Raw genomic sequence first — 24234 nt, 5'->3', positions numbered from 1 at the left:
TAGCCAGCAGCCACCAACCAAGGGCCCCCGCCTCCCATAAGATAACATTGGGCCTAACTCACTCTGCACCCGGCTGCCCCTGTGCCGCTGAGGGTGTAACAACTGTACTTTCCTGACCCTGGGAGACCCTTGAGTCTATGCCCAGAACCTTAACTCTGCCAGTCGAGTACTTACCCAAAAGCCGATAACTCACTTTTCTTCCATAGGGTAACATTGACTGGTTTCACTTGGGAATTCTTCTGTCGAGTTTTGAAACTTTAAAATATTCATCTAAAATCAGCCGAATTACGAAAACAAATTTACTCACCTGTTATCAGGAGAGATCCCAGTGCTGGATCTTGGTGCCCAGCACTGACCCTGCAAAGTAATTACAACCGTACTTACCGCTAACTTGATTTTCCTCCATAGCATAACATTGCCTGTTTTTTGCCAGAAATTCTTCTAAGTGTCGATTTTGCAAACTTACAAATATTCGTTAAACATCGCCTGTATAACAAAAACACATTCTTTCAACTGTTTACAGGAGATGCACCAGTGCTGGATCCAGGATCCAACACTGAGTTAGAAAAAGTAACAATAACTCCACTTACCTGCTAAGTGAATTTCCTCCCATAGGATAACATTGGTGATTCCATATGAAAAAGTGTCAACTTTTAAAATACAATAATATTCCTTAAAAATCACAACTGTAACCAAAACGTTTTTACTCAACTGTTTACAGGAGATGTCCCAGGACTGAATCTAGGATCCAATCCGTGGTAAGAAAAGTAATCCAAAAAGTAATCAATTGCATTTAACTAGAAATTCCCATTGAGCTCAATGTCATATTGTGTTTGAAATTGTGTTGCCTATTGCAACAACTGTAACTATTGCATTCAAAAGTCTATTGCCTATTGAAAAGTATTTATCTAAAGCATCTCAATCTGAGAAAGTATATTTTGATACCTATTGTTGGTTCTAAAATAAAATAACTATATATTTTCATATACAAACCATTGACCTAGAGTTCAGTTCTTGAGTGTGGGAGACCACTTGCTGATTGAGTGTGTACAACAAATGCTTTACACTGTCCTCTGATACTGCCTTACTGCTCGACCAAGCGACCACTTTAGAGAGTAAGGTTATATCTAACTGTAGCCTCTGCCAAACCTCTGGGGACTGTGGACTCTGTGCACACTGTACCTATTTCGGAACAGTATACACAGAGCCACTTTCTTACACCGCTCTCCTTTCGGAACTAGTTGGTTATATTCCCATAGGACCGAGTCCTCAGTCTGCGCACGATGCGTGACGAGTCTTCTCTCCCGCGCATGCGCAATGTCCCTGCCACCTTGCTGGCTGGCTGCCTCACTGTAGCAGCTTCAACAGTGATGCCTATCTCCCGCGCGTGCATGAGGGCACCTCAGTGATTTTGTGTGCCCGGTATGAGGGAGTCGCCTGTAACAGAGGCGGGCGGGGGGCGGACTGGGGCTTTGGTTTTGATCCGCAACTTTGAGGTATGTCCGGGCACACCGACTGTCGGAGAGAGCAGCTAGTCAGCCTCTCTTAAGTTCTGACCCGCAGCGTTAAGTTTGATAAACTCATGGGAGCGGGCTAGCTGCCCGGTGGTTTTGACTGGCAGTGATTATGGCTCTCATGGGGTTGAATAGGCTATACTTATAACCCACAGGGCAAGCTGCAGGCTTAACTGACTGATAGCTGTGACTCGCAGCGGTTTGCTTTATTTATAGTTCTGATTCAAGGCCCATGATTCTGACCTAGCCTGAGAGCTGACCCCTGGTGTTTTGCTGCCTCGTGGTACTGACCCCGAGAACGTACATGGCTGACATAGGACTCCCTTAAATGGATTGGGTTAACTCTATAGGTACACCCAACCCATGAAGCAACCAACCAACGGTTTTGTTATTCTCTGTCTGTCCCATGATTCTGACCAGCAGGGCCTAGCTGCACCATGGTATTTAGAGCCCATATGGTTCTCTGTGGGAAGCCAGCCCAAAATACAGACTTACTCTTGTTTGTCTGGGCCAGTGGTCTTCCCTCATAAGGGTAATCTGCCGTCTTGGGTCCTGAGCCTTAGGTTTATCTGCTCATGTGCTGTTATGCACATGGGTAGCTCGTGGAGGGTTATCAGAAACATTGTTTAGCTGGTGTATAGGTCTCACCTGAACCGTGTTTTGATGTGGAATTAGCTGGTTCATGGTTTTGACCCTAGTACTTAGTTGGTACACGTTCTTACTTAGGACTCTCAATTTGTTTAATCCCATGTATACACCAAGAAATTTGCAGCAATAGAAATTATTTTGCACATACCTGATACAGCAGTTCTTGCTAATCAGTGTGTGGGGATCTGATTGTGAAGTTTTTCTTTAATATCTTTGCAGGACATTGAATTTACTGTTTAGATTTAGAGATTGCCCATTGTCAACCACTTTTTGGAATGTGTCCTGGATAGTGGTTGGAGTCTGTGATTTGTGGCTGAACCTATGTATGCAAAAAGAACTGTTGATGGACAGAATGCAGAACAATGTCATACATTCACCCGAGTACAGAGATCTGGGCCTAAATCCATCGTTTTTTTGCTCACCATGCCATTCCAGTTTGGACCCAGCCATATGCAAACCAGTCTTTACCCTGTGCCCCATGGGAGCAGTCCAGCCCGAACTGCCAGGCCAGGTCCTCCCTGAACTGGAAACAGGCATCCTAGGACCGATTTCAGGGTTTCACCCCTCTTCAGCAAGGATAGCTTGATTCCAGTGGCATGGAGAGCACAGGACTCACGTCTGAGCATACCCGTCCCACTCGGGGTGACAAAAGCAAAAAGAACTGTTGATGGATAGAATGCAGAACAAAGTCATACATTCACCCCAGTACAGAGATCTGGGCCTAAATCCATTGTTTTTTTGCTCACCATGCCATTCCAGTTTGGACCCAGCCATATGCAAACCAGTCTTTACCCTGTGCCCCATGGGAGCAGTCCAGCCCGAACTGCCAGGCCAGGTCCTCCCTGAACTGGAAACAGGCATCCTAGGACCGATTTCGGGGGTTAACCCCTCTTTAGCCAGGATAGCTTGATTCCAGTGGCATGGAGAGCACGGGACTCACGTCTGAGCATACCCGTCCCACTCGGGGTGACAAATGCAAAAATAACTGTTGATGGACAGAATGCAGAACAATGTCATACATTCACCCCAGTACAGAGATCTGGGCCTAAATCCATCGTTTTGGGGTGAATGGTTTGCCAATGTGCAACATTCCGTCCATCATCCTGTGTGTTTTGCTGTTCGCCCTATGTGGGAAGGGTATGCCCAGATGTGGGTCCCATGCTCACTACGCCACGGGAGTCAATCTATCCTGGCTGAAGAGGGGTGAAACCCCCGAAACCGGTCCTAGGATGCTTGATTCCGGTCCAGGGAAGACATGGCTTGGCAGTTCGGGCTGGACTGTTCCCATGAGACACAGGGTCAAGACTGATTTGCATATGGCCATGTCTGAACTGGGGTGGCGTGGTGAGCAAAATAACAATGGATTAAACACAGATCTGTGACTGGGGGTGAATGTTTTGCCAATGTTCAACATTCCGTCCATCATCTTGTGTGTTTTGCTGTTCGCCCTATGTGGGAAGGGTATGCCCAGACGTTGGTCCCGTGCTCACTACGCCACTGGAGTCAAGCTATCCTGACTGAAGAGGGGTGAAACCCCAAAACCGGTCCTAGGATGCTTGATTCCGGTCCAGGGAAGACATGGCTTGGCAGTTCGGGCTGGACTGTTCCCATGAGGCACAGGGTCAAGACTGATTTGCATATGGCCATGTCTGAACTGGGGTGGCGTGGTGAGCAAAATAACCATCGATTAAACCCAGATCTGTGACTGGAGGTGAATGTTTTGCCAATGTGCAACATTCCCTCCATCATCTTGTGTGTTTTGCTGTTCACCCTATGTGGGAAGGGTATGCCCAGACGTGGGTCCCGTGCTCACTACGCCACTGGAGTCAAGCTATCCTGGCTGAAGAGGGGTGAAACCCCGAAACCAGTCCTAGGATGCTTGATTCCGGTCCAGGGAAGACATGGCTTGGCAGTTCGTGCTGGACTGTTCCCATGAGGCACAGGGTCAAGACTGATTTGCATATGGCCATGTCTGAACTGGGGTGGCGTGGTGAGCAAAATAAGGATGGATTAAACTCAGATATGTGACTGGGGGTGAATGTTTTGCCAATGTGCAACATTCCATCCATCATCTTGTGTGTTTTGCTGTACCTATGTGTGGCAGTTTAGAGCTGGACACCATTGTAAACAAATTCTTCATTTTACATTATGCTGGCACATCTTTGAATTAGAGCAGTTTCCTCATGCCCCACCCTGACTGCTGAAGCCTGGAACTGATGGTTGGGGTCTTCCCCTTTGCACCTGTGATGGATTGCTGAGCAGTAAATGCTTTTGGTGATTTACCTGAGGCTTCCATCTGTTGGACAACTGCTCCATTTAATCAGGCAGATTGCCCTCTGGGACTGAGAACTGGCCCTGCAAGATCATTGACTCTGCCTTGATCCAATGGAAGAGCTCAGTGCAGAAAAATGGCTCTGCCTCCTACGTGCAGAAGGAGGGAAAGCCAAAAACTCTGAACTGCTTGCCCGATACCAACCACTTATCAACCATGTAGCCCCCCAACTGCGAGGTATGGCTTTAAAACGGTGGGTGCTTCTAAGTAGGTATTTGCACCTCATTTTCTCTTCTGCCCTCTCTTCTTGTTCTCAAATTCTTTCTGCCTCGCTCCTCCCATTCCTTTGGCAGTCGTCAGAGTTCTGCATCGCTTGTTAGTTTCCTTTCCTGAGTGCTTTGAGTGCTTTTGAGTGTGACGCCCATGCAGTGAACATCCATGCAACGGCTGTTACTGGTAAGTTGTTTAGTATTTTAGGCAAAAGTTGGTGTTTGAACAGTACCTTGTTTTTCTGTATCTTCAAGCATCTGCATAGCCAATAGTCTCACTTTTGGGACCTCATAAGTATTTAGTTATGCAGCACAATATCCTTGGTGCAACAACATCAACTGTTGCATGACTAAACACTGATAAGGTCCCAAAGGCGAGACCTATTGGCTATGCCAATGCTTGTTCATTTTTGGAAGTACTGCTCGTGAGATTGGGAAACTAAATTCAGAATTGATGTAAGCACATGGGTTATAATGAGGGGTCTGCATAATTATATTTAACCTGCATGAGATGTCACATTCATCGGTTTGCAACTTCACAAAATTGGGAAACGAAACTTTTTTATTCTTTTCACGTACGCCTCTTGAAAAAAATATCTGCTAATTTTGGAATTCAATTCTGCAAACAGTTTGTAAGCTCTTTGTTTCAGTGAAATGAGTGAAGAAAAACTCTTAAGAATGTTTCACTTCTTCTGCAAAAACTAAAACCCCAAAAGTCAATCTGCTTGTGGTTTACCCTTCAAAAGAAAACTATAGGTATAAAGTACAGACGTTTTATCACTCAATTATACAATAATGTGTAGAACTAAGCCTTACTAAAAGACGGATCCGATGGCATTTCTGTCCTAGTATAGTTTGGAAACAGGAACCAAGAGGCATTACCTTTCTCCAGTGTACCCGGCTGCGCACTGACACCTTCCCGTCACGTGGTCGCACTGCCCTCCATGGTGGCAGGGGCAATCCTGGCTGCAGTTCGTTCCGTATTTGCCACGAGAGCAGGGCTGGGCACAAACAGCTCCCTACAAAGAAAGAAGACAAGGGTATTGTGATACTGCAACAGGAGTACCAGAATTGTAATCGCAAAATAGAAAGCACATGTTGGTTTATATTCATAGTTAGCTGAAGCAATTAAAGCAAAGCATAGCAGAAAAGTTGATCTTTGAGGCAGGGGCGTTTCCTGGTTCGGCTGAGCACTTGCACCAATCACGCGCTGGAAATAGGCCCATGCTCAGGCACAGCCGCGGTCCGTGCAGGTAACAGCGGTGGGGCCGGGTAAGGGGGGATTTCGAGGGACGATGCGGAGGGAAAATTAAATAAATAATTAATTATCCCTCGGCATCGTCCCTCGAAATCCACCTGTACACAGCCCCACTGTCTCACCGCTGTTACCTGCACGGAGCGCGCAGGGGCGTAACACAGGCCCCCGCATCCCCCGCGGTGGGGGGGGGCAAGCTCCAGGGGGCCCCCTCCACACAGTACTCCGTCCTGAGAGCTCTTGATTGAGCTCGGAGGGGGCCCCTCCACTTACCTTGCATGGGGGCCCCCTCAAGTTTCGTTACGCCACTGGGAGCGCAGCTGCTCAGGCACGCGCTGAGCATGTCGAGTTTAGTGTTAGCAATAGCTAGGAAGCAAGGGAGTAACACAGACCACGACAGCCCCTGTGATGCAGGGGCCACCAGGTCTTCAAGGGGTGCCCATTCCGTAGAAGCCGAATACATATTTTATACATTCCAACATTATAGAAGAGAAAAGTGGGAGATTTCCAAAAAATAATCTGGAGAATGTATTTCCCCCATTGACTTCTATTGAGGCCTGAATCGGGTCATTGCTATGTATGGGACTCGAAAGTGTGGTGATGCCGGATTGAATATTAGAAAGGCAAATCCACTTTGGTTTTTTTTTATCAACCAATTGTACACATTTATATTTCTTTCTGGTAGCAGGCACTCGGGCAGGAAGGCTTGTTTCGTGTTTCACTGACTGCCTCTATCTTGGCTTCACAGAATGAGAGACACCACCCTTTTACCTAGCTGCACCTTGAGGTCCGTATTACTCATTCTAGAACAGTTGTTTTTAACAAAAAGGGAATTCTTATTATAAAATTTGAAAGGATTTCGAATGTCCTTACCAATAAATCCTGCACACTTCAACTACTCAGGTCATCCAGAAGCCATCTACAGGGAGGGGGGGCTTTGTCTTTTTCATTGCTTCTTGCGCCTCATGGTGTTGCGATCTCTCTGGCTAAGCAGCCTACTTGCAAGATGCCCATAACTGACATGGGCACCAACTGAGAACTGTGCAGAGCAGAATTCCGCACAATTATTAAAGGTCCAGTGTTCCTGCACCTGGATTTACTGGGTGCTGGAACCATGATCCCGGTTTTACTGGCCTGAAAATCCAGCAGATAGAATCACTTTCAGAAAAGGCTTCATTGTAGCCCAAACCTCTTCCATGAGCCCTTCTCAAAACTCAGCCACGGCATAGAGGAGAGTATTACACGCTCCCCCTTGCCAGCCACCATTCTCCACTGCTTTCTTCACCCTCCTCACCATCACCACTCCCTCCACCCCTGCCTTACAACAGCCCCTTTCACACTTTTACCACAGCCCCTTTCACACTTTTACCACTTGCTCAAAGCAAATGGTAAATATATGCTAAACTCCACCAAAAAGGGAATGCCTGGTGGAATATATACTGGTAAATCCGGGCCCGCACAGTAAGTCCCCATTCTGTGGGATTTAACTCGTAATCGTACAGTACTCATGGGTTGTTAACACACAGTATTGGTAATTACCGGGGCGGAGTTTGCACCTCGCCAGTACGGTGCAATTTGCAATGGGGCAATGGAGGGCTAATTAAAGTTCTTGGGCATAACCCAACCAAGATGAAAGACCCAGCCAATTATCACATCCCACCACATCTACAAATACACAGCAGGTGTACTTCACCACATTTTAACTTCAACAAAAGACAGCGAATGAAATATTTCATCAGAATGTAACAGAGAGAGCCAGTGATATTATAATGTGTTTCCATTAGTCCAGCACTTTCCTAAACCTTGAGAGCCCTACATCGCATATCTAGCAGAAACATTGCTTTGTTTTATTTTCTTAGTGCTTTGAACTCATTTATAACACAAGGCCCCATTCAAACAGAAACTGAAAGACAGAAAAATATATTCGGTCATCAGTTTTAGCAATGATTCTAATTAATGGCTCGGCCCTCCCAAGCCTGTCAGCTTTCCTGATCCCTGGTAACTGTTGCCTTAAACAAAGTGTATTTTGGGTGCCTCAGCTCTGTTGTCCTCTGAAGGTAGTATGTATTGTTCCTGCTATAGGGGCTGCTCTGGGGTCGATTAGATGCACTCTCAGGCCTCGTAACTGCCTACATTTGTGTGTTTGAATCACCTTCATCTCTGTGCATTTTCATAGCCACATATTCCATGTGGTTCGAATTGAAAATGCATAGACCGCATAGACAGCAGGCATTGGCTTGTGGTGGCCCGTGTCTATCATTACACTTTTCTCTCACACTCACCTGTAAGCACAGTCACATACCTGTTCATGACACAGTTCCAGCCACATCGATACACTGACACACTTCAAACATAGTCCAAACTACACTCACACACCTCTGTCCATCAATCAGAACTGAATACTTAAGAAACCTACCTTGCACTCATTTTTTCTTCAACTTCACAGAGGCATAGCAACACAACATGTGAAGTGTATAACTCTGATCCTGATGCGTGACATCAGCAAACTCCTCATATAGGCCACACGACAAGCATGCAATGTTCCATCTATAGCACTCCACAGAGTAGTCTGCTACACCCCTGCAAATGTGCTTTTGGGGCTCGTTTACAGTATGAAGAATTGTATAAATGCACATTACAATACAACATATTCAAACGCTTATGCACTGTGAGGCCATAATAATGGGAGTACAGAGCTAGGCAAATCTCTGTTGACATAACCTATCCTTGCCTCTATAAATGTACAGGCTTTACCTAGACCCTGATTCAAAGTTCTGTTTTAAATTCAGATTCATGGGCAAATGGATGTTTGCACTGAGTTCACAGCTCTTGTCAGGGTGAACCCACAAAGTCACTAAATTAACCTGAGCTTAACTCCCTGTTAGCTATAGCACAGAGCAGACTGGTTTAACTTAGGGCAACGCCAATGGTCGCGGCAGACCAGGACCTAGGCGCAATTTGAAACTAGCCATGATGGAGCATGGGTCGGACACACTAACCAGGTTTGTTCTGCTCAAAGATTGTATTTCTGAACTAGTCCTTTAAGTCCCAATTCACCAGAGAAGTAAACATCTATAGTTCCCAGGACTGCAGGGGAGATACATAGAGACCCACAGAGTGTCAGACAAAGGCCAACAGTAGAGTCCAGTCCAGGTCCAGTTGCCACTGGTCAGCTGACCAGTTGCAGGAAAAGCCTCTTGTAGGTTCTTGCGTTTCCTGTAGCTTAAACAGGTTGTCAGCCTTATGACACTTGGAGTCCAAGTCTTTGTCTTGGGTAGAAGAAGGAGCAGGTCCAGTCCTTCAGGGCTCTTCTCGGGTCACCAACAGCCTGTCTAGTCCTCTTCTCTTCTTCCTCAGTTTCAGAAGTGTTCTGAAGTGGGTGCCTGGTGATGTCACATTTATTCCTGGCACAAGCTAGTGGCTAGGAATAGCGTCTGAGCATCCCCTAACCAATGGAGTATAAGTTCCACTTTGAGGGTTTTTACGATATTGAAATTCTTCGGCCACACTCCGCTTGTGCTCTGAGGGCTGAGGGGGTGTGTAGGGAGTGTAATATGGCAATCCTAGTGTCCTCCCATATCTAACACCAAAATCTAGTTTGAAGAACCCCCAATATTCCAAATACACCCAAAGATAGAAGTCTGGTAGCAAGGGAAAGCAGGGTTCATCAGAAACCAGACAGTGGATACACAAGAACTGTCTTGCCGTCCTGTTCTAGTCCTTTCAAGTGAGCCAAAGTGTAATATGTAAACACTGCAGACCTATAAAATAGACTGTGATGTTCTCCAGCAGCATTGGACACCATAATGTCTAAAAGGATGCTGACAGCCCCCACTTGCATATTCTGTGAGGTTTAGAGAGGTCATCTCTGGCCATTCAGGTAAGCCTATTTGCTCCTGGGAAGTATTTCACACCTAATTGGGTGTCGGAAGTTGTAGAGCAAATGCAAATTAACCTCCAGGAACTTAAGGAATGGAAAAGGTAACTTTCTAAAAGTTAATTTCCCTTAATATTTATTTAAAAAATCAGACTACACAATTTGATTTTTAATAACTATTAAAACTAGTTGGGTAATTATATATTTTTTTAGCTAGTCCTATTCACAAGGTACATTATTAGGTTTTTAATCTTTACTCCTACTTTTCTACCTAGGACAGCTAGGTCTGCCACTGCGAAAAATAGCTCTGGGTGCTAGTCACTGTAAGGGCACAATAACATAACATGTGTACTTTAAACTTTTAAATACGCTATGCTTTGTGGATCACAAGGCCTCTATAAGGGTGCCTTATTAATATTTAAAATGGAGGTTTTGACCTGTCAAAAGGGTTTACTTTGACAGGTCGAATTGCAGTTTTTACAATGCTATAGTCAGGCAACAATGATAGGCATTAAGCCATATTTTATACTGTCACTGTAGAGAATGGCACAATAGGTGCTTCAGTCAATTAAAGGCATTTAACACACAGGCCCTGAGTACATTTTGAAACCATGTATCAGGGACTTTTAGGAAAGTTAAATATACCAATTAGGAATATGCCAATTCTAGAATGTTTAAATGGGGAGCCCAGGCACTTAACCACTAGATAGGAGGGTTAGAGTGCACAGAGTTCTAAAGCCAGCAGCCAGGCAGCGTCTAGCAAAATGCAAAATGTAAGGTGTGAACACAGAGAAAATGTGGATGTTCTACACTTACAATTTATTAGACTCAATTTGGGATCACCAAGCCCACCTGGATTGCATATGTTTCTAACTTCATAGCCTCTTATAGCTCAGATGATGAATGTCCGATCTTTTCCTGCGCTTCTTACACCTACTTTTACCTGTTTTCATTTGGCACTGACTAGTGGATGGAAGATAGAGGTTGTCAACCTCCTTTTGAAGAAATGAGACTCGGACCAAAGGACAGAAGCTAACTTTAGGCTGATCTTTCTTTTGCCAGTAGTCACTAAAATTGATGAGAGGTTCTGACTCACCAACTTTCTAACCATCTTGAAGAGCACCGTTCATGAGTTTTTGGTTTTGGTATGGAGACTGACCCTGTGGCTTGACTGAATAATATCAGACAAGTTTACAATGATGGCATTTCAACCTGCCTCATCCATCCGTTGCGACTGTGCCATTGTGTTACCTGCAAATGACAATGTGATTTGAAAGCTTGTGTTTTTAATGTTGCCATCATTTGTGGATTGACCAGTGCCAATGCTTTGCCCTACCGAGTCAACTATTCACCAGCTTCAAGGTGTTCAGAATGTGGCGGCATGACTTGTCAAGAATTTCTGGAAATCTGCTAGGTGTTCTGAGCCTTGCCGTAAGCTGCATTAGTTGCCAGTTTCTAGAATGAGCCATTATCAGGTGTTCTGCTTTGCCTACAGGGTTTATGAAACAAGCCCCATGCTGCTTATGTGATTGTTTCCAAGTCTAAGTGATCCGTTCATTTTGACTCTTCCCTCCTGCTACCTATCCCCTGATTTATAAAGACTTGTGGGGGGTTGCCGGGGGTGGAGGGTGCGCATCATTAAGGGCATTTTCCTTCTCTTTTGTTGCTTCCTGGATCTGGAGTGTACTCCATCTTGGTCTGCATAAAACAGAGTAAAGATCTTACAACTCATCAATTTTATTGATACATTTTTCTGAATATTAGTCAGTTCAGTGACACGATGTTTTGGAGAGTTCATTGTATGAAACTCAACTCATATTTTGTATGTATAGGTTTTCAATACATTTAGTGGGTGTCCACCAGCACAAAACGAAAGGCCAGTGGCAATTTTAAAAGAATATGAGCAGAAATTATGGGTTGTGGTGCCTTCCTTTGGTGACAGAACATTGACACCTGAGGGGTGTGTCAGCTATGTGAAGCCTGAACATATCAGACGTTTTGCCAGATGCCTACGTCTGCTGCCTAAAGCAAATGCCTCTATTATTAGTTTCTCAGGGTGCAATGCAAGACATGTAGAATTTGCTTTCATGTATTATTGCAGTTTTTCTCTGGGATGGTGTCTATGCAAGTGAGGTACACCAGATCTCCCCTTGTGTAGGCATTCCATCAATGTGTCTTTCCTCTTCAAGATAGTGTAGTTTGGTGTCAAAAAGCTTTTGAAGCCTTATTCAAAGATATTTATACTCTTAGCAAAATAATCCCTTATCTTAAATGATATATACCTAATTGCATTGACGATCGTTCTCCGACAAAACACAATTCATAAGCATAATTTGTTGCTGATCTAATTACACACCTAACCCCAAATCTGCAAGCAAGCTCGTCCAATGACTTTCTCCTGTCCAGACTAAGCTGGGGTCTCTCAAATTCAGCATAACTGATATTGTGTATAATCGGATACATATGCAAAAGAACCACACAATGAAAACGCTGCTTTGTGCACTACTTCTTCCTGTGTGAAACTGGTAACAATTTTGTCTGCCTGGTATCTCTGTTGTGCCCCATTCAAGGTGGTCCCTTTCTCTACCATGCCAGGCTACTTGCTATTAGAATAGACATTTAGGAACACATATTATAGAGAATATGGTAATTCTTCGCAAAGGAAATTTAGTGAAATTCTTAACATATGTTGCATTTTTTAAGCACACTGCCAATTGCAGGATTTGAAAACAGCATTGATATTTAGTGGATTTGCCACTTTATGTGCCGGGGGCTTCAGAAAAGAATTAAAAGCATGGTTGTTGTTATACCATTAAAAGGAACTATTTCTGGTTCTGATGAAGTGACCTCTTTGCAGGACACTGCCTATCAGCCACAAATCCCATGTGTTCTGGAGTTTAAAGGAATACTTGTATCATTTACATGTAGGACACCATTCATTGCAAACATATTTCAAGGTGTTGGACTCGGCCCTTTCTGCAGCGTCATTCCCAAACCTTTTGCTTTCCTCATCCTATTTTTTGCTGAATTCGTTTTTGTTGGCCTTTGGACTCTTAACAGTGCAAACCAGTGCTATGGTGCTTGTGCTCTCTCCTTAAAACATTTTAGATTGGTTTATACCCAGTTGGCATATTTAAATAACTTTTAAGTCCCAAGTAAAGTGGTTACTACATGTACCCAGGGCCTGTAAACTAATTGCTACTAGTGGGCGTGCAGCACTGGTTGTGCCACCCATTTAAATAGCCCTTTACATATGCCTCAGACCGGCCATTGCATAGCATTTGTGTGCAGTCTTAAACTGCTATCTCGATCTGGCAAAATAAACCTTTTGCCAGGCAGAAACCTTCCTTTTAAATACATATGTCATCCCTTGGGTAGGCTTTGGACAGCCCAAAGGGCAGTGTACAATATTTTTAAAAAGTAGGACATGTACTTTTAAGTTTTACATGTCCTGGTAACTCTCAAATTCACCTTCCACTACTGCAAGGCCTATCTTTTCCATAGAATAACATATCTTTTTTTTTTTTTAAACATATTTTATTGCCTTTCGTATTCCACAATGCTCATGCAATATCTAAAGTTCACTTAAATATTCCATATCAATTTCTTCGTCTCATATTACAGACATTTATTGCATAGTAGATCCATGAGCTCTGTAGTGTGTTACTACTAAACCTATAATCATAGAACATTGGGGTTATCTAATAATAATAATAATAATAATAATAATACGGAATTTTCTAAAGCGCGAACAGCTACCTCACAAGGAGGTGTCCCGGCGCTAGGAGAGCAGGCATGGCCACTGGGACCACTATTGAGCACTTAGCGCGGTTGGGTGAAGAGCCAAGTCTTCAACATCTGCTTAAAGCAGGATTCGGAGGGGGCCTGCTGAAGCGCTGGGGGCAGGGTGTTCCATAACGCCGCCACATTGGCCGAGAAGGTTCTTCCTCCCAGCCGAGCCCTTTTTGTTCGTGGAACTGCTAGCTGAACGCGGTAGTTGGAGCGGAGGGAGCGGGCCTGGGTGTACCTCGGCAACCGAGCTCTCAGGTAGTTTGGGCAGGTGCCATACAGAGATCTAAAGGCCAGCGTGAGTGCCTTGAATTTGATCCTGCTGGCTACTGGTAGCCAGTGAAGTGAAAGAAGGTGCGGAGAGACTGAATGCTTGAATGGGATACGCATTAACAGTCTCGCAGCCGCATTCTGGACCATTTGCAACCGCTGAGTTAGGTACTTTGGCAAGCCTAGATAGAGGCCGTTAGCGTAATCCAGCCTTGATGTCACTGTGGCATGGATTACTCTTTTTCGGCAACCCTCTGGTAGGAGTCGCAGAATCTTCCACAGGTTCCTCAACTTGCACAGACAGCACCCAGCTACCTGCTGGATATGCGAGGCAAAGGACAGGCTATCGTCCCATCGCACCCCCAGATATTTTGCCGATTGGCTGGGCGAAGGGGCTGATCCCATCGCCGCCGGCCACCAAAGGTCCAAGGGTGGAGGGGAGCCTTTTCCAAAGAAAATCACTTCCGTCTTGTCTGCATTAAGTTTTAATTTGTTGGTGTTCATCCAGCATGCAACGTCTTGGAGACAGCCCTTGAAGCTTGAAAAGGCCGCCTCCGACACCTCCGAATACGGAAACTCAGTTGGGTGTCATCGGCATATGAGATTGCCTTGACCCCCCAATTGGCAATCAGCGTAAAAAGCGGAGCCAGGTAGATATTAAATAATAATGGGCTAAGTGCCGATCCCTGGGGGACTCCACAGCTGAGAGCCTTAGGTGTTGAAGAGACGGTCCCCAGTGCCTTCTGGGTTCTCTGAGTCAGATACGACTGTATCCATCCCAGCGCCTGTTCCTGGAGGCCTACCTCTGCCAGTCGCTTTAACAGCCTCATGTGGTCCACCGTATCAAAAGCAGCCGATAGATCCAGGAGCACCAGCACGGCTGAGTCTCCCGCATCCATCGACCACCTCACTGACACTGCCACCTCGATTAGTGCTGTCTCGGTACTAAAACCAGGTCTAAAGCCTGACTGCGTCTCATGCAGTATCCTATTTTCCTCCGTAAATTTACTTAACTGCCGCTGGATTACTTTCTCAAGCATTTTGCCCGGCGCTGCCAGCAGAGAAATCGGACGAAGGTTACTAAGGTCCGTGGGATCCCCATTTGTTTTTTTCTTAAATGGGAGGAGGGTGGCGTGTTTCCATATCTCCGGGAACACCCCGGAGGAGATGGACATATTCCAGATGTGCTGTATAGTGGGAGCCACAAAGTCAACCATTGTGCTCCAGAGCTTAGGTGGGCAGGGGTCGTCAGGTGACCCTGACTTACAGCATCTTAGTTCCTGCATGACCGAGGTCAGAGTGATAGGCTGAAATTGAGCCAGAGTTTCACCAGCCACCTCTTTAACAGCCAGATCCGTCTTCACAGTCCTCCTCTCAGGGCCGAAGGACTCATAAACCCGCTTAATTTTGCAGTCAAAGAATTCTGAAATGCTATCGCACAATGTGGACGACGGGGGTACTTCCCTCTCAATGCACCTGGGTTTGAAAAAGGACTGTACCACCTTAAAGATTTCCTTGCTCGAGTGTTCTGCCTGCTGAATCGACGTCGCAAAGAACTCTTTTTTGGCCTTTCTAACAGCCTTCTGCAGTTTTTTGGAGGCGTCCTTGTATCGGGCTTTCTCCAGGGTCCCGTATTTTACCCTCCAGAGCCTCTCTAGCCTCTTACACGCTGCCTTCTCTACTCTAAGGTCCTGTGAAAACCAAGGAGCGGAAGGGGATTCCCTCTTGGACATTGCACGTTTTGCCGGTGCAATGGACGACACCATGTTCCCAATCCAGTCATTAAACAGCTGTGCATCTGTATTGACATTCGAGGTTAGGGTTGGTTTAATCTGAGCCAGAACAGGGCCCATATTGGCAGGGACTAGATTCTTCCATTGTCTCCTCATAAAGGAGCACTTGCTTGTCGCAGGTCTATCGGCCACTAAATTTATTTTAAATGGAATAAGCGAATGGTCTGACCAAACTAACGGCAGTGCCTCCTCTACCGCCACATTTTTAATGTTGGAGAAAATTAAATCAAGCGTATGACCCGCTCTATGTGTGGGGCCATCGTTGATTAGTCTCAAAATGGCTGCATTCAATGTGGCCCTTAGTGTCTCTGCAGGGACGCAGGCCTCCTTATCCACATGGATGTTAAAATCCCCTGCTGTGAGGAAATGAGGATGAAGGAGGGAGCTCTGAACGATCACATCCAACAGATCTGGCAGGTTGGGGTTATCCCCACCAGGAGGGCGATATATAACTAGTCCCGCTAGGGATAGCTGAGGACCCACCTGAAGGCAGAAGTGTAGTCCCTCCAGTCCCGGAATCAGGGTTGGAGCTGGGGATGTTAGTGTAAACTGCTCCTTAAATATAACAGCCACACCCCCTCCTCTTCTAGCACCTGCCCGGTTAGAAAAACACATTTTTTAGCCTGGGGGTACCGCCAGCGCGATGGCGGTCACATTGTCCTCATTGAGCCAGGTCTCTGTTAAAAACAGGGCATCCAACTCATGACCTTCCAGTAGCAGCCAAATATCGTCTGCATGCTTGGCTTGGGATCTACAATTCAAACATTACATTATATAAGTGCAATTTCCAAACGGGACCAGCTAAACATTTCATGTTAGGTGTCTCTGGAATTGGAATTTCAACTCCTAAATTATGGTGAAGTTGGATTTTAAATTACTATTTTGAAAATGGCATGATTAGAAAATTGGCATTATCCTGCCCTTAGCCCATTTTTTTGTCTATAGCCTTTTCTTTGTCACTTGACTAGGTGTAGCTGACGGTTAGACTTTGCGAATTCCTCCCAGATATGCACACAATAGAGGGATTAGGTGTGTCCGGATGGGCCATCTGCTGGCAGGATGGGGGCTGAAAAGCTTGTGCTCTGCCGTCACACAAAGGGCCTGTGCTCTGCCTTTACACAAAGGGTCTAACGACCCTGCATTGTCACTTCAGCCAGCCTGGAGCCAAGGCAGGGGAGGCAATGAATTCCATGCACTTCAAAGCCACTGTCCAAAATGATTCTCCAGCCTTCCAGAACCAGGGCACCAGGGTAAGAAGGACCTCAGAAACTAACTCTTTAGTATACTTCTGGACCTGTAGATACTCTGCGAGAATGAAGGACTGCTGTACTGAGTCAAGGTCTACTACTCTGCTGGACTGCTCCTCTACAGGAACTTCTGACCTGCTGCCTGCTGCCCTCTTGCCTGGGGAAGAAGAACTGGACCTGCAACGTCATCTTGAACTCAGGACCCCAGAGTGACTCAAAGAGCTATTCTACTGGCCTACGGAATCTTAGGGACACAAAAAGCTTCACAATAAGCTCCTGGACCCAGCTGCTGCGAGTTTCTGACCCCCAAGTGGTGCCTCTCAGGTCCTAGACCCTTGGTGTGGCTCACGGGCTCTTTAAGTCAAACTTTTGGGCTCTTCGCGACCACGAATGAGTCATGTCACCCAGAACTGTGCTGCTTGCACCAAAATTCAGTGTGAGCCGCAGTCAGCCTGTCTCTTTGCACTGCAAGCATCAATCGCCGATAGAGAATCGCCACATGAAGCTCCAGCCAGCTTGTCCTGCTCTTCACGCCACACCAAGCACCGCCCGTGACACTCTCCTTGCTCCCTTCCACCCTCTCCAATGCAAAGATAACTCTAACTCAAAGATAGCGGCGGAATCTGCGCAGCATCGAAGGGGTTAATGCGGAGTTCCAGCCAAATACTGTCAATTGCCGCGTGGTGGATTTTTTTCTCATGTGAACGCGGCAAAGCAGTAAGTTGGCGAGGGAGATTTGGTGTCCCCTAGTGCGATTTTCGGTTGCAAGGAGGATATCTGGCAGAATTTTTTCCAACGTAGGCAATCGCGACCGTTCACGGTCAGATGGCTGCCGCTTTAGTAAAAATCGAATCGAGCAGCAGCAAAATCAACTCGAGTAGCTGCGCCCTCTGGGACACAGCGTGGTGTCATTCATGCTGGCTCTAAATCACAGCGTGAGCAGCGCAACGGGCCTATTTCTGCTTGTTGGCAGAACTCTGCAGAATCTCACTGAGTTTTCTGTAACTTCACAGAATTCCTGTGATTCAAATTCTACGAGTTCCTTCCACCCCTAGTTTGCTTGTGACTCGCCCTAAGACTGTGGTTGCTGCTTGACCAAGGTTCACATCCCCGTCAACCAGTAACCCAATTTCTAACACTAAGCAACTACTTTTTGTTGCCAGTTCTTTAAGTCTAGTGGCTTCTGTGGCTTCCTGTATGGACGTAGCGCTGTCATCTCACATTGAAACTGTTCAATGTGAGGTGCTAACAACTATTAGTTTGTTTTTTAATAGAATATATTCCTGGCAGAGTATGGTCATATTGGCAACTGATGGGCACTCACCTAATCAATATCAGGCAGTATGGAAGATGTATTATGAATCAAATATGAGACTTGCCAATCACATCCCGAAATAAAGTGTGTTGATCCAGTGAGGTCAATAATCTGAGATAAGAACATTTATAGCCTCAAACCAAAAAGCATATGTTGCAGTGACCCAATGAGCAGATTGGAAATGACCATTTGGTCGACAGTCAGACAGAAACGTCTCTCTTTGTAAAAGGAATTTTTTGAAAATTATCAAAAAAAGGTAGTCGTCTTAAACTGACTTTGCAAAAACTGGTTCTAACCTGATTCTTAATTGATTTTTATAGAACCTGCTTTTCATTTGTCGAATCACTCATTCTCCTTTTTAATACCTCTGTCAGTTGCATATAAACATTGACAAATGCACTAAAACATGCTATAATTATGTCTGGCTTAATCAATATGTTTAAAATGTACAATTCATGGCGCCGTTTTCTGGTATTGGGTCGATGGATAGATCCACCCCTTTGTTTTAAGTTTCAGCTCTGCCTGCTTTGTTTGATCTGTTAGCACCACCCGCCCTCTAGTTTGAGTCTAGGTGTGCCCCTTTACAGGAGTATGCTCAGGCAGGTATTAAGCAAGTCGAGTTTAGTGCTCAGTATAGAAGAATGTTCAGACAAGCGCTGAGCATGCCAATGTTTAACACTATTCCTTGTGCAAGGACCTTTAAGTTAAGAAGTGTACATAGGGTCATCTGACTACCAATTGTTGGCTTCATAAATTCTGTCTTGCTTCACAGCAGCTCCTTGTTATGGTGGCTGATCATCTCGGTTTGTGTAGATTTGTCTCACATTTGGGTTGTCTGTCCTGTTGTCTGAATCAGCTGGTGCTGCACATCAAAAATCATTATTTTGCTGCACACAGTTAGCTGCCTGATGGAGCACCACAGGTGGCCGCGCAGTAGGACGGCCTATCTCTCTTTTACCTCTACCACCCAAATGGCTGTTAACAAGTCTCCTATTACCCCGAAAGTATGAGTGTCCTAGATGAACCTCAATAAGACTTTCGTCCTCACTGCAGTACTGAAACTGGGCTTGTCGCAGTCACTAATAGTGGAAAAAGGTCATTCTGCCGCCTTGATGCTGCTCAACATGTTGGCTGCATTCGACACGGTATCTCATTCCACCCTTCTGCACAGCTTGCTTAGATTGTGGAATGTGTGATCATCAAGCCTTGAAATTGTACGGTTCCATTTTATCTTCAAGAATTCAGTCTAGTTCTACACCATCTTTCAATTCTACAGACACTTACATGACGCACTTTTTCGCATCTTGGAGCAACAGTCTAGAAGTCTTTGCCACCTTCTCTTCAGACAGTGTCTTTTAAACAGAAACGTAAAATGTGGCTTTTTAAATGGATTTTTGACCATAGCATAGATGTTTTCTCTTCTGCATCGGGACACAATTTGGGGTATTTCTTGTGTTCGATAAATCACTTTACATAACATTGGATTGATACCGCATCGGAAGGATTTGGAGCTGGATTATTCAGTTGCAGAGATTTTGGGTTTTACCAGTGGCATAGATTTAGGGTGGTGGCCCTCCCCCTTCTTACTTGCGCTGATTTTTTATTAAGATTGCTGGCCAGGGTAGAGAAGGGGGAATTGGTGGATGGTTTGGAGGGGTGCATGATATAACTTTAGGGTATCATTGACGGGAATGTCAAGGAGGAAGAGAGATCAAATTTTTCAAGAAGTAGGTTCTATCAAAATGACTGGACAAAGAAAATGGACATGGCGTTTTGGGTAGTATTTTATAATTCTTCTTTATACATAGACCAAAAAGAGACAGTCTGATTATGGTGTTAGACCACCAAACACATTTGGAAATTAGCAAGACAAAGAACAAGTTGAGACTCAGAGGTACAACCAGACATGACATGAGATGCAGGTACATTGAATCATTGTGAAATATCCTGGTGCTTTTCAAGGTAGTAGTTCTTTGAGGTGACTGTCCTGTGTGGACAAGAAGAGTAGCAAATAGGGCATTTGTAGTCCCTTTAGGAGAGTAACACTGGCCAAAGCCTCATAGGATTTAAAGTCCGCTGGATGGCTAGCGAGTTCTCTCCTAATGAAGGGTCTGCAAATTTATCTACAAATGATGCATCTTTTATCACATGAAACTGCTAATGCTGCTCAAATGTGCATAGTATTTGAAGACATATTTCCTTGGAGTGGGCACGGGTAAAGGGACAAAACTAGGGGTGAGTGAAATTCGAGTAATTTGCTTTTGTGTACAGAGCTGAAGTTTTGGGAAAAATCTGTGAAATTGGGTGTAATTATGTTAAATGTAAATCTGTCATTGAGCACCATATTTTTGCGCTAAGTGCGTCGTCACATCAATTTTCGAAGTAAGAATGCATTTCACGCTAAAAACATAGCATCAAAAACACAATTGCAGCGAACAACAGCCGCTCATGTCGCGGTTGTTCGCCTTTTTCTTGCACTTTAATTTGGCATGAATGGTGGTGTAATTACACAGCATGGCATAATGGTGTCATTTAAAGAATTTTGTATGATAAGCGTAACACAAAATTATGCCGGCATTATTTAAATTTCCCTGGGCCTAAACAAATCATAGTTCTCTGAGTCTGTTGACAAAGTTTATAAAATAATATGGGCCTTTTTAAGAAGCCACAAAAATAACATTCGCACATTGTATCAGCAGCAAGCTGCATACTTTTCAAACAGCAGCACGCAGAATTACATATGCATTTTGTAAAACTAAGCAACTAAGAATGCCCTAGTGAAATTCTAATGAGAGTGTAGGCTGCATTCTGGCTTGTATTAAAATTCTGACAAAAACATTTTTTAAAAGCTTGCTGCAGTGAAAAAACAAAAGGGAAAGAGTCTCTTTCCATATATAATGCATCTATGAGATTTAGAATTCAATGTATGATTCAGTGTATATTTGAGATATAGAATAGTCCCTCGCACCTTCCATACTAGCACTCCATAAGAGGTGGAATGATACATCAAACAGCCAATAACCTAAGGGAGGTGAGAGTAGTACTCCTCTGGATGGAGTTATTGCCAACTTTATGTATATTTGAAAGAATTTGTAAGAGTAGATCATGGAGCAGTTGAGCTGTCATGCCAGCCCTGAAATCGGGGGCTGTGAGTGCCCCCTACCAAGCCCTCTATTGGTGTCCTCCTCTCAGAATATAATTCATGAAAGGGAACAAACAAAACAAAAAAAATACCAAAAGTTGAGTTTCAGGCATTGAGACAAGGACAGACTGCCCATGAATCACCCACTATCTGGTTCAGAGGTGCTCCCCTTCAGGTGTTCCAATTCCTCCTTATTACTCTCTATAAAGGAGAGGACACATCTCTACACCACTCCAGGCTTCTCAGTCACCCCTGCCTGGTGGTCATATCTGGACTTCAGTTGAGAGTAAAGTTGATGAGGGTGGGGGAAGGAGAAGGAGAAGGAGAAGGATGGCAACGACAGGGCCCTAGAAAGAATATAAAGAAGAGCGCTAGGAAGCCTATTAGGAAGAGGATTTGAACTAGAAAGAACACTGGGAAGAGAGATAGGAGTAAGAAGAGGACTAGGAAGAGAACTAAGACTAGAAAGAAGAATAGAAACAGGGAGACAACTTTGCATAGAAGTAGGAAGGGGACTCAGCGTAGTGCCAAGAAGAGCACTTGGAATAGGCCCAGTACTAGGAAGAGGTTTAGGATTCGGAAAAGAACTAAGAAGGGCTATGTCAATACTATGAAAAGACTAAGGGAAGAAAATAGACTATGATGGTGACTAGGAGTAGGAAGATGACTAGCAATAGGTCTACTCAGAGGGCTTTGATTAGGTAGAGGACTAGGAAATTGATTGGGTCTAGGAAGAGTAAAACAGTAAGATGAGGACTAGGAAGAGTACTAGGTGAACGACTAGGGTTAGGAAGAGCAGAGTATTAGTAACAGGACTAGGAAAGATTAATAGAAAGAGGACTAGTATGATGTCTAGGACTTGGAGTATGACCAGGAAGAAATTAGGAATTTGACGAGGACAACTGTGGCTAGAAAGAGGACTAGGACTGGGCCTCCAATGTGGACTAGAGTTAGAAAGAGGAATAAAACAAAGATAAGGTTGGGATTAGGACCAGGAAGAAAAGTTGGGATTAGGACCAGGAAGAAAACCTGGACTAGGAAGAGGACAGGGAATATACTAGGACTTGGACAAGGACTAGAAAGGGGACTAGGACCATGAAGAGGACTAGGTTTAGACAACAGGACTAGCATGAAGAAGGAGGTTAGAAAGAGCACTAGAACTAGGAAGAGACTAAACAAACGGATGTTCCGCCCACTCTATTTAGTCTGTACACTTTATGTAGGGGAGCCAGAACATCATCTACTTTTTGGCAGATGTCCCACAACCAAATACACCCTAAATTTAGGAAGTAGACATGAAAACAAGGACATGGGTTATAAATGGAACTAAGAAGATCAGTAGGACCAGGAAGAGGACTACGGTCAGATGTACTAGTCTCATGAAAAAAACAAGGAATGTGCAGTTTGCACACCAACTGGGAATGCAATTTGCAATGATGCCTATGTATTAACTTGGAATGCAAATTATTCAGTCAGAGGGGTGCCTAATTAATATGAAATAGGCAGGCTGCACAATTTGTGACCCCTGGTGTTTGGCAGCAACTACAGTGATGTATGTCTGGAAAAGACAGCAAACCACCATTCCTGCATGTGCATACCCAAATGGAAAAGTTTTTTTTTTTTTTAAAGCAGCCCATGCCTTTGTCTGCCTGACCCTCGCTTCCTTGAGGCGGCTGACATGAACCCCAAAGGGAGTCCGTCAACCGGGGACAGCCTTCCCTTTGTGAATGACTTACCAGCCCAACTTGGGCATTGGTAACTGATCAATATTTTGGGGGCACAAACTAGTGACAAATTTTATTGTGAATCCCAAATAGGATGGGTTCCTTTTTCATGCGCCCTCCTATTTACGATTCTCTGTGGATCACGGAAGCGTTTTTATCAGTTTGAAAGAGTTTTCCAACTCATGAAAGGCCTTTCAGAACTGTTTATGGTCATAAATCCTGTGTTTTTGTTTACAAATTCTGAGCACATTTGCACATGAGGCTTTAGGTGAGCAGTAGAGAGAGGAAGAGACCAAGGAACAAAACAAGGAATAGAAAGAGGGATAGGAAGAGAGCTAGGCGCAGTAGCGAGACTAGGGTAGGATTAAGGCTAAGAATAGAATTTAAGTGCACTTAGAAGCAATTCACTTCTGTGGGCAGTACTAAAAACACTAAACATATACACATACATATAAAAACACTAGGAATATGACCAGGAAGAGGAAGAAGACTAGCATGAAGAGAAGAGGGGGATACAAATAAAAACATCTTGTGGAAAAACTCTTCTTTTCTTTAGTGAGTGTGAAGTTTCTGACGTTGCCTGTTAAGTAACCACTTCACATACCCCTAAACATGACTTGTCATTATGTTGCTTCGTAGTGTTGAGATATTTCAGAAAGTAGTGCTACTAGAGGGGAGGAGTAGGGGAAAAGTTGTAAGAGCCATTTTCAGGATGCAAACATGCCATCAACAGGCAACTGTTGCTGTATTTGCCCTCCTTTGCTCTGAGTTCCCAGCCTGAAGCTCTGAGTAATGGATCACGCTGGTGTTGGGGGCAGGATCTCTCCGTAGACTTCAGTTGGTTCAATAGCAGCAGCACACCTCATTTCAAGCCTCTTCAACCTTCCCCACGTTTCATGGGAGAGGTGTGGCGCAGCAGCCGGAGCGGCTGACTCCGCAGCACGGGGCTCACGGTTCGATCCCCAGCGCCAGAGCCATTTCGGCTCAGCACCATGTGACTCTGGGCAATAGCTCACTTAATCCCCCCGAAGGCCCCAAGCGCCTTGAGACCCTAGTTCACGCTTCACATACACGGGGTTATTAAATTGCGTTCACTACTTCCGTTTCCTGTTTACACCA

General features: G+C 44.8%; 1 protein-coding gene and 1 long non-coding RNA gene across 4 annotated transcripts in view; one reads left to right on the top strand and one right to left on the bottom strand.

Moving 5' to 3' along the window:
• The window catches only part of MEGF11 (multiple EGF like domains 11), a 1813102-nt gene that overhangs the window by 766382 nt on the left and 1022486 nt on the right, over positions 1–24234 (bottom strand). Inside the window, exon 8 of the mRNA XM_085644629.1 lies at positions 5586–5722. Coding sequence (XP_085500755.1) covers positions 5586–5722 — 137 coding nt within the window. The remainder of the gene's footprint in view (positions 1–5585; positions 5723–24234) is intronic.
• The window catches only part of LOC146860704 (uncharacterized), a 263183-nt gene that overhangs the window by 49991 nt on the left and 188958 nt on the right, over positions 1–24234 (top strand). The gene's annotated exons all lie outside the window — the stretch shown is intronic.

This window comes from Triturus cristatus, chromosome 3_1, assembly GCF_964204655.1.
Source record: "Triturus cristatus chromosome 3_1, aTriCri1.1, whole genome shotgun sequence".
In the NCBI taxonomy this organism is placed as follows: domain Eukaryota; kingdom Metazoa; phylum Chordata; class Amphibia; order Caudata; family Salamandridae; genus Triturus; species Triturus cristatus.
Note: the sequence above shows the minus strand (reverse complement) of the source record. Positions and strands in the feature narration are given on the sequence as shown.